At 46.6% G+C, this 11,457-nt stretch overlaps 1 protein-coding gene and 1 pseudogene across 1 annotated transcript in view; both read right to left on the reverse strand.

The window, feature by feature from the left end:
• Positions 1-2,498, reverse strand: part of LMNB1 (lamin B1) — a 49,570-nt gene extending 47,072 nt beyond the window's left edge. Inside the window, exon 1 of the mRNA XM_037028571.1 lies at positions 1,674-2,498. Coding sequence (XP_036884466.1) covers positions 1,674-2,032 — 359 coding nt within the window. The 5' untranslated portion in view covers positions 2,033-2,498. The remainder of the gene's footprint in view (positions 1-1,673) is intronic.
• Positions 2,499-11,171: 8,673 nt separating this feature from the next.
• Positions 11,172-11,246, reverse strand: LOC118975479 (uncharacterized; annotated as a pseudogene).
• Positions 11,247-11,457: the final 211 nt, after the last annotated feature.

The following is an 11,457-nucleotide window of genomic DNA, read 5'->3' on the forward strand; positions in this document are numbered from 1 at the left end:
TTCTTAATGGTACACATAGCAGTTGTGAGTCATACAAAAAAATGGCGTCAAAGATTTGAAGAAACTCAGTAACAAAAAATTGAGGGGGAAGATGGAGACAGTAGTTTGAGTGACTGAACTTGTTTCAAAACGTGACTCCAAAGGTTGGTAAATTCAATAAATGAAATAAGCTTATGATTATTTCTGAGACATGGAACTCAATCTTAAATAAAAACAAAAAAGGCAAAACGTGATTGCTTCCTGGAAACAGGAGACTATTTTCGTTTTTCACTATAAATCAGCCTAATTTTTTTCTTTTTACCAAGTGCACGTACATTTTTGAGCCGTTTTTACGAGTATGTATGTAATAGGGCGGGGGGGGGAGTACAGATTCCCCCTCTTACTATACCAGATGCAAAATCAGGGACTGAGGCAGGGTCATTCACACGGATACAGATAGAAAAACACCCAGGGACAGAGTCAAAAAATCGATTTTTATTTGCCAAGTTTCATTTGGCAATGAGGTTGGAAAGCATGAATTCTGCACCCAAATTTAGCAAATGTCTAAAGCCCGATATCAACACTAAGTTGCCTAATGATGAGTTATGCCACTTTTCTCATCAGAAAGTCAAGGTAGGATCACCAAAGGTTTGAAAGTTTACCTTTGTGCACTACAATGAAACTCGGGGCCCCTTAGGTGGAATAATTACAAGCTCTCCCTCGCCACAGCACTCCACATTTACACAACACCCTTGCACCTGCCCTGGCCTGTCAGCACAATGACAGACGCGGGGAATGAGCAAGGTCTTCCCATTACCCGAGAGACCTGATATTATAATGCGGGTGCAAAAGCTGGGGGAGAAACGGCTACCTGGAGAGTATGAGGGTCACAAATGGGAGAACGGTAGCCATGACAAGCAAAAACCCAGCTTGCGAGTCCCAAGCACAGAAGCACCCAAGGGCCCCGCCCGTTTCCGCAGAAAGGACACCTTTCTCCAGTGAAACCTAATGAGCTTGGAAACCCAACTAGCCCGGGGCAGGCAGTGGCGCGCAGTTCCGACTTCGTCCCTCCCTCCTCTCACAAGGCAGGCGCAGAACGCTCACAAAATGTCACAGGGCCGAGACTAAGCGCGCCAAAGCAGGACCCACCCCCTGGAGATCAGGACGCTTAAAGCAGGTCCCTCCCCTTCCTCCCTCCGCCCAGCGCAAAACTCATTCATTCTTGAGGCGGATAGCAAGTCCTCCCCGGCCGGCCACCTCCGCACTGCAAACCCACTAGACGATTTGTCTCGCACCAGCCGGAACCCAGGTCGCGCACTGGAGCGCGTGCCCAGACGCCCTAGATGCCCCCGAGGCCTCCACGCAGGACAACTCTTCTGTATCCTGGGGTCCGAGGCCCGAAGCAGGGCGTTCCTGCGGCCCCAGGGGGGGACACCTCCTGGCCCTGCTGGGTATCCAGAATAAGCAAATATGTATCCAGTCCCACCATCGCTACTACTCAAGCCCCCTCCGCAACTCCTGAGTTAGCTAAGAAACACTAATTCTTTCCGTTTCCCGGAGACTGAGACCCTGCCCCTTCCGAAGGGCGTGGGCACTCAAGCCCTCTCTCTCCCCCTTGGGGGTTCAGGAGGCCGCCGCGGGGTGCACCCCCATCCCATGGCGCGCGCTAACCCGGCGGCCAAAGGAGCACTCACTTGAGGAGCAGCTGGTCGTGCTCGGCCTTGAACTTGCCCAGCTCTATTTGCAGCTTGGCGCGCTCGCGGGCCGTGTCGTCCAGTGCCCGTCTCGCATCTGCCAGCTCGGTCTCGTAGAGCGCCTTGAGACCAGTGAGCTCCCGGCCGCGCACCTCCTCGCGCTCCGTCACCTGCAGCTGCAGCGCACTGTTCTCCGTTTCCAAGCTGCGCACCTTGTCGATGTACACCGCCAGCCGATCGTTGAGTTCGCGCAGCTCCTCCTTCTCTTGCAGCCGCGACAGCCGTGTGGGGCTCAGCGGTGTGGCGGGGCCACTAACGCGGCTGCCGGTCCGCGACTGCATGGGGGTCGCGGTCGCCATGGCGGGCGGCGGGGCGATCGGCGGGTTCCGAGAGCGGGGAGGCCGGGGGCAGAGCAGGGACACGCAGCGGGCTGAAGGGAGCGAGGCGGGGATCGCAGGCACACACCAGCAACCCGCGATCGTGCAGAGGCCGGAGAGGGGAGGAAGAAGCACCTGGATGGCGGGAGCCGGGTTACAGCACAAAGGGCAAAGAGGGAGGGCTGCGAATCAATCAGTCGTAAAATGCCCTTTGTAAGAAAACACGCGCGGGCGCGCGCACACACACACAAGCACGCACTAGGTAAGATGCAGGGCCAGAGTGATCGCGAGGGCCGAGCTCGGTCCACGCGCCGCCGCCGCCGCCGCCGAGTCTCCCGCCCGTAGCACTTTGTTTCCTCTCCGGCTGGGCAGAGGGGCGGGCTGGAGGCGAGCCGCGGGGGGCGGAGGTGGCGCGGGCCCAAGCGTACCAATTTCCAACATGGCGGGCGTACTACCGCCTCCACGTGACCGTCGGCAGCCAATGGAGCGCCGGCAGGGCGCTCCAGTGGCTCGGGGGCCGGGCCTGCAAATTCAAAATCCGGCCCTTGGGCAATTGTCCCTCCCGCGCGCAGAGCTGGGCGTGGTAGAGGAAGCACTGGTGGCGGCGGGGAGCGGCGCCTGGGACTGCTCGTCCGCTGACTGGGGCCAGCGCCAGCGGGACCCTCCCTACTCGTCGCAAGGACCCCTGCAGGGGAAGGGCCGAGGGCGGCGGGAAGAAGCCGGCGGCCCCGGGGGTTTCCGGGGCGGGTCCGTGCCACAGCCTTCACTCGGCGGTTCGGGGAAATTCAAAAGTAAACGTCCAGAACTGCAGTCCTCGAAACAGAGAGCCGGGGCTCCCCGCGGGCGTGGTAACCTAACCCAGGCCCGGCGGGGAGGGCACGGAAAACGGCCGCGAGGCCCGGCTGCTGTGAAGTTACGTAAAAGGTGCCGGTGTCCGAGATGCAAAATGCACTGCATGCCGGCTCTTCGCACAAGCTCCTATTTTTCTCGCAGGGGGGAAACTTTGTATCCAAACACCCCCTCCCAGCCAAACTGATGTACGTTTATCTTGAAGCTGACAGATGCCACGGAGAAACCAGGAGCCCTAAATCATTTGCTGCCAGTGCTGATGAGCGGGCCCTGCTTCGTTTATTCCACAGCAGTTTAGGGGGTTATTAAATCAAAACCACCTCACAAGTGATATGATTAGCACGTGATGGAGTAAATAGCACAACCTATTTAATTTTCATATTTCCCTAAAATCCGAAGTGTCAAAATCTAAATAGTATACGAAAAGTTAGGTAGAAATGACTTGGCTTTAAAAGGGGAAACCCTTAAAATGTAATTTGACGATTCGTGCTAGAATGTCCATGAATTCCTTTGAAAAGTTTTTATGTCTCAACGTTTAGTGAAATTTAATGTGTGCCCTGCACTGGGCTTTTCATGGATTATCTGCCCATGGAGCAGCTCCGTGGTGTGCGAACTGGATTATTTCTATCTCAAAATTCATTGTATTTTCATTTTATGTTTCCTTTTGTTGAATTCATTGGGGCGAAATGGGTTTAAGGTGTACAGTTTTATAGTACTTCATCTGTACATTGCATTGTGTGTGCACCACCCCAAGTCAGCCTTTCCATCGCCATTTATCCCCACCGTACCCTCTGCTGCCTCACACTGCCTGCCCCCTTCCCTCTGGAAATCCCGAGCTGTCTTCTGTGTCCCCGCTGGTCCTTTTCTGAATCCCTCCAACTCTTCCACCCAGCTTCCGGACTCACGTGCACCCTGACAGCCAGCTGTCCGGCTGTTCTCTGTATCTACAAGTCTGTTTCTGTTATTTTGTTCATTAGATTCCACATATAAGTGAAATCAGTGGTACTCGTCTCTCTCTGACTTATTTCACTTTGAGTAATACTGCCCAGGTCCAACCATGCTGTTTCGGGAATTAAGATTTCCTTCTTTTTTTATGGCCAAGTAGCATTCCACCCTGTAAATGAACCACAGTGTTTTTATCATCCACCGCCGGGCAGTTGGGCTGCTGCTGCTGCCAGATCTTGGCCATCATAAATAACGCTGCAATGAAGATAGGGATGTATGTATTCTTGAATTCAGTGTGTGGGGTTTCTTCAGATATATTCACAAAAGTGGAATCTCTGGGTCATAAGGCATTTTTATTTTAATTTTTTGCAGTAACTCCATACTGCTTTCCATAGGGGCTGAACCAGTCTGCATTCCCACCAGCAGTGCATGAGGGTTCCCCTTTCTCCACATCCTCACCAGCACTTGTTGTTTGTTGATTTATTGACGATAGCCATTCTGACAGGTGTTTTAATTTTCATTTCTATGATGATTAGTGACATTAAGCATCTTTTCACATGTCTATTGACCATCTGTGTGTCCTCTTTGGTGAAGTGTCTATTTGGGTCTTTTGCCCATTTTTAAATTGGTGTTGAGTTTTGTAAGTCCTTTATAAATTTTGGACATGGAAGCCTTATGAAAATGTATCCATTTTATAGATGAATTTCCTTAAGGTCACCAAGCAGGCAACAGGACTGCATTTGAACCAGGCAGTTTCAATTGGGCTCCAGAGCCTCACCCTTAACTATAACTTCTAAGGCCACCTCACAACCTATTAGGAACACATCTGTGTGGTAATTACAGGTTAGTTACTTTAATAATGGCAGAAATGAAAGCCAGGGTGTCCTTTAAATATTAATCAAGTCATAGACATAAGAATTAGTGACAGGCACCAGACTGCCTGTCATCCTCCCTGAATTTCTGGGCACCATATGAGTAATGATACTCTGCTCATTAATGGTTCTATTTCCTGTCTGTTCTCAAATGCAAGTAGACCCTTGAACTACCCAGGTTTACTTAAATGGGTTTTTTTGCCCAATCAGTATACAGTGGCCTTATATATCCCTGGGTTTCTCACTCACAGATTCAACTAACTGCTGATAGAAAACAGTATTTCCTTTTGGGAGTTGGGAAATGGCATCTGCAAACCCCTAATTGGGGAAGCCAAGCTTAAATAATACCTGGGTTTTCATTTCCAACTGTGCGGAGTGGATGTTCCTAACCCTGACGTTGTTCCGGAGTCCTCTGTACCTCCTTTTCCAACTTCTTGAGAGTTAGGAGCTGAAAAGCTTCTATTTTGAAGTTGGTGGGAGGGTTGGTAAGTAAGGACTCATATAACTGTAATAACTGAAGGGTCTGGAAAATCCAAATTACTAAAGAAATGAAGCCTAACAACGGCTAGTGCTAAGTCCAAGGTGATGGAATCAGGACTGGAATGTAAATCCCCTCGATGAGGTCCCGTCCACTGCACTGCTTTGTTTTTCACGCTGTCCTCCCATTTACCTCATAGTTTAAAAAACTATTTGGAAATTTTCTTTTAAAATTATTCTACCCATTTCTGAAGTTTTAAGACTGTATGTGAAGTGATTTCAGGCATAATCTCTACTGCTCTCAACTCAATAAAGTTTCTCTCGATCCCTCAATCTCAGATTCTTTTAGGAGATTCAAATGATATCCTATTATCTGAAATGAAAAAAAACATTGGAGTCAAACAATTGATGATTTGCTATTGATAGCTGTGTTTTTATGGAAGTTATTTCTTTGTTTCTTCATAGGAAAATTGGGGGAGGGGTGATTCTTATCTGACAGGGAGTTTTTAAAGACAAAATGAAGTATACAGAAAAAATACATAATGTGTTAGACATATAGTGATCTTGTAATCCTCAACTGAAAGCAGTGGGGAGAAAAAAATGGAAAATCGCATAACCTTAGAATTAGGAATATTGTGCAAACATTTGGTCAGGTGCTTTTCCAAATGTACACTTCCCTTATTCTCAGCTTTTCCCATGCCTAACCATTTCTGCAGTAAGCCCTATTTCTTCCCTGTGCTTTCATACTGTTTGTTCAGCCCTCTTCATTGAAATAGTTCCTGAAATCCCATCACAGCCAATGTTTTCCCCAATAAGTTAGAAGAGAAATAACAAATACTCTATGCATTTGCTTCTGCACTTACAAGGACAGTTATGATTTCAAACATTCTGCCTGGTTTCATCCATAAACCTTCACTTGTCAGGGCACATGTTCTGATTAGTGGGTAGAGGCCCCGTGCATTCCCACCAAGCCTCGGCTTGCCGTGTCATCGTTGCCCTCGTCAGCGCCCCTCCCATAGCACACAGCCACCTCACTACACAGAGCTCACTGGACATTTGCCCTACTTTGGTCTGTCGTTTGGACCCGGGGCAGAAAAATACAGGACACCTGTAAGATCTAGGCACAAAGGGGCCCAGGCCAGGATAGGTGTGGGGGGGCAGAGACTGGTGGAGGGAAGACAGGGCTTGCAGTGACCCATTTTTGTCCCAGGAGAGGGGAGTGGCAGTGAGTACACAACACAAACCAATGAGTTTGTGTTGTATACTAGGGCTGTAGTACAGCGTGCAGGGAGTATTACTAAATGGTGTCTCTTCAATGTCTGTTTGCTGAATAAATAAAGAAACAATACGTGGTCTGCTCAGCTACACCTCTAGCACTTTGTAAAGTTAATACTTTTTCTAGTTACCATAAAAGTATAAGAATAATTCATGTTTCAGAAAGTTTGAGTGGCTATCCAGAATCCCTTCCAACTCTGATTTTGTTTTTTGTATTTTAAAAAATGCTTAAGAGTTTTAAAGGTATATTTATCATCTTCAATAAGATGGTTCTCTTAGCATAGTTCCACAAAGTTTATATACTACACAAAATTGTTTTCCGGATTGTCTGTTAAAATCTGAATATTTGACAATAGTATGATTGCTGGAGTTATTTAACTCAGTAGTTTATAGCTTATGCTTTTGTCAAAAAGAGAAAACATTTTGCACTTTTGCATTTTAGTTGTGTTATACATAAATATGGTTATAACATTCAAAACTTTAAAAATCTGTAAACCATTGGTAAATGGGTATTTTTTAAATGTTTCTATCGATTGATGTGACAGAGAGATGTCTATTTGTTGTTCCACTTATTTATGCATTGATTGGTTGATTCTGACCAGGGATCCCGAAATCTTGGCATGTTGGGATGCTGCTCTACCCACGGGTGGCAAACACAAGGCCCACAGGCCAGATCTGGCCCTGCATCTTGTTATCCGGCCTTGCACCTTGTATCTACCTGGCTCCAGTGATGAGCTCCTTGTCCCTAGTTAGGGAGTAATTACATTTATACAGTCCTAAAATTACATTCGGCCCTTTGAAGGCAACCTCGAGGTTCATGTGGCCCCCCGTAAAAATTAGTTTGACACCCCTGTTCTAACCACATGAGCTACCCAGCCAGGGATTAAACTAGTATTCATGCAACTGATTTTTAACAGTTTTTTTAAAAAATCTTACAAAGGTAAGCCCCTTCACCCTATATTCTACATCTTTCCCTTTAAAGTGATAAAAATAAGAATATAAACTGGTGTCAAAATACAAGGTTTGCACATAATTCGGCTGTTTCTGCTCTGATTGGAACTGACCCCACCCAAAGAGTTAAAAGCTTTTGTTTTTCACGATCAGGCTTTAGTCAGCCTCTTTATTTATCTTGGTGTATGATTTATCTTTACCCAGTAGCACTTTATTGGTTTAATTTTTAGACTGTAGACGTGAGACTTTTCTTGCCTCAAATATCTTCCCCACCAGTCTTCCTCTCTCATTTTGCATGAGATTTCTCCATAAGATTTAGTCTTTTGGGTCAGTCTAGAAAAATAAGGGCACCGTTTCCAGCCCCCACAGCTGAGTCCCACAAAGCAGAGGAAGCCCTGGCCTCATGGCTTGGCTGGAGCAGCTCTCCGTGAACTGAAAGGTTGCCAGTTCAATTTCTGGTCAGGGCACATGCCTAGGTTATGGATTTGATTCCTGGTTGGGGTGCATACAGGGCAGCTGGTCGATGTTTCTCTCTCACATCCCACATCAATGTTACTCTCTCCCTCTCTCTGTAAAATCAATAGGCAATTTTTTAACTTTTAAAAAGCAGGGGGAAAATAACAATACAATATTTGCATAGTTGATATGGTAAAAAAAAAAAGAAAGGTAGTCTGGCTGGACCAGTCCCATCCATCCCATCTTTTGGTCTCTACCACCCAACCCCAGTAAAAACCTCCAATCTGGGGAGAGAAGGAGAGTTTGAAGCCAGATGCACTGTCGGAATCATCCTTATCTGTCCACCCCTTGGTGGAGTTAAGAGAAAGTGTTGAGAATCTAAGAGTAGAGATAGTTTGTGCCTTGCAACAAAGTCCTCTGTTTTCTTCCACATTCATGCAGCAGAACAGACTCTAACGAAGCCTTGTCCAGAACGATGGTAGTCAGCAGCCTCAAAAAAAAAAAGACAAGAACGTGAGTAGCCGAGTGGAGAACTGTAAACTTCTGTGATGGTTAATTTTAAATGTCAGCTTCGCTGGGCCATGGTGCCCAGATATGCGCTCAAATATTATCTGTACGTTCTGTCAGGGTGTTTGGGATATAATCACCATTTAAATATGTGGACTTTAAATAAAGCACATTAGACTCCATAATATACGTGGGTCTCATCCAGTTAGTTGAAGACTTGAACAGAACAGAAGACTTAAGACGACTCCCCCTGAGCAAGACAAAATTCGAACAGCAGACAGCCTTCACTTCACACTTGAAGGGCACCATCAGCTGCTGGGTCTCCAGACTGCCAGTGTACCCTACAGATTTTGGACTTGGCAGCTGCTGTAATCAACGAGCCCATTTCTTTTTTTTTTAATCTTTCTCTCTCTCTATATGCACACATCCTACTGGACCTGTTTCTCTGGAGCACCCTGATGCACACGGACCCTGCGCCCACAAGAAGGATGTGGAGAGGCTAAGGAAGGCCAGCAGACGTAAGTGAGCGAAGGGCCAGGGAAGCTGCAGACTGACCTGGGTGACTTGGACACTTGAGACATGGTGGAACTACAGGCAGCAGAAGCATTGAGGACAGACGTGACACAGGCCAACATTGGCAGAAGCCATAATAAGTCCCACCTAGAGAAGGCCAGCACAGAATGGAGACAGAGCAAAAGCAAGAAGCAGATGGCTCTCCCTAGAGTGGTCAAGAATCTGCTTGGACTTGGAATCAACCTCAGGTAGAACAGGAAGGATGAAGAATCTGAGCGGCATTACATTTGAATGTGATTGAAATATGAACTTAAACTGCTCCCTGCCACTGGGAGATTACAATCACATCACCAAAATGTTCTCCTCCTCCATCTCCTCACATTGCTTTTCTGTACCAGTAGGTTTTATTCCAACATGGGCTCTCCCCTCCCACCAGGGGGAAAAGCTGGCTTCTGGGCACCCCAAGCCTAAGTTCTCCTATTTGCCCAAAACATAAGAACCATTTGCCTGTTTGGGCCACAGGCCCAGCCCTGAACCAATGACTGTGTCCAGGGCTACGATGTACTCTGATTGGCCGGGCCTAAGCCCAAATCCACACTTTGATAGGCAGCGGAGGGGGAGGTCAGGAGTCAAGGCTGCTCCATCAAACCACATGGCATGGGATTCCATCAAGAATGAGGAGTACATCCCAAAACATTACAAAGGGATACTAGTCAAAACAAAAACATGTTTTACCTCGTGGAAAGAGAATATGATAATCAACCTAAATAGTCTTTTTCTAGCCTAAAATTCTCTAAAGCTATCCATATTTTTAAAAATATTAAAATAGAAAACTCTTAAAGGTTTTAGGGTATCTAGAAAGTCCTATTCATTTCCTCACTCATTGATCCATGCATTTGTTCATCAAACATTTATGAGGGACGTACCACGTGCAGAACAAGGATGACGGAGGTACATGATCCCCGCTTTGAGGGGCTCAACTGTCCATTGCAAACAAGCAAACATACATCTAAATAACAGCAGCCTCCGAGTGCCAGGCGCTAAAAAGGAGGCGTGAACAAAGAAACACACAGCAAGAACCAGACAGGCCCCTGCAAAGGAGATGAGCAAAGCACTCAGGTATTGCTGAGCTGGGTTTCAAAGAATGTCCGCCTCCAGGGACTGGCAAATGGGTCTGGCACTTTAAGGAGACCTGTAAGTGGCAACCCAGAGCCTCCAGGGGAGTGAGAGGGAAACCCCAGATGGAATCCCCAATCTCCTTGTGGTGTGCTTATTTCCAACCACACTGTGTAGGAGGTGCTTCAAACCAGGAATTAGTAAAGTGGTAAGGGAAGCCGATCTGAACCTTAGACCTGGTTTATGGTTTCCAAGGAAAATGGAAAATGGAGGAAATTATCATTGAAACAAGTAAATTGCTTAAGCTGAGTCATAAAATAACAGCTGTGCCTTGCCTAAAGCAACACAAACATAGACAACTGATTAAGCAGGAAATTTTACTGAGTAACTCCTGTGTGCGAGGCACTGCACAGTGTGCCTGGAAATACATTTTTTACAACATGAAATGTAATTTGTTCCTACAATAAATGTACACATAGAAATCAAATGGAGACATGTGAATAAATAGGTCATGCAACCGTGCCACGAATGACCAAGGCCCAAAGGAGTGACACTGATGAAGTGTCCCAACACTTAGAGAATGAAGAGACCCCTTCGGGCCAGGACGACATGAGCATATCATGGAAAAAGAGGACTTGGATTGGATATCCAAGTAGGGGACAATTTATTTCAGTAAGTGATTTGGATTTTTAAAAAATTAGCATCAAGCCCTGGCTGGGTAATTCAGAACGTCATCCCAATATACCAACATCGCAGATTCAATCTCTGGTCAGGGCACATAACAGGAATCTACCAGTAAATGCATAAATAAGTGGAACAACAGTGTTTTTTTCTCTCCCCCCCCCTTCCTCTCTCTTTGCAAATCAATAAAATAAAAAATAATAATAGTACTTTGACTAAATTTTCTTGGCTTTGTAAAAGCTGTGACTTTCCAACTGGGTGGTGGTGGTGAGGAGGGGGAGACAGAAAGCTCCCTGTTCCTAAGGGGCTATCTCAGATTTTGAGGGCAGATGAGATTTTTATGTTTATCAAAGGAGGTTAGGGGATCATAAAGTTAAGAGGCACTGCTGCAGAGAACACAGAGGACGTAAAGCACAGAGCTCCTGCCCCTAGTCTCACCGGGGCTCTTGGGTTACATCCAGAACCATACTAGCCTGCACTCTTTGCACAGGGGGCATGCTAATCTAATCTGTATCGTTCCAATTTTAGTATAGATGCTGCCGAAGTGGGAACACAGCCTATATTCCATTATATACCTGAAGTATCTAGGTCAAACAGCCCACCATGGCAGCCATGACTGCTGAAAAATTCTGTCATTCACTGTAACATTCATTTGGAAAACTCACCCTGTGGTAACTTGAGTCAACTTCTGCACAAGGTTTTCAGAAACCTGTTGCCATTGAAAAGAAATTGGTTTCATTTCCCTGACCTTAACTTCTCAGTTTT

This window comes from Sturnira hondurensis, unplaced genomic scaffold, assembly GCF_014824575.4.
Source record: "Sturnira hondurensis isolate 20B ecotype Veracruz unplaced genomic scaffold, ASM1482457v3 Scaffold0001509, whole genome shotgun sequence".
NCBI classification, from domain to species: domain Eukaryota; kingdom Metazoa; phylum Chordata; class Mammalia; order Chiroptera; family Phyllostomidae; genus Sturnira; species Sturnira hondurensis.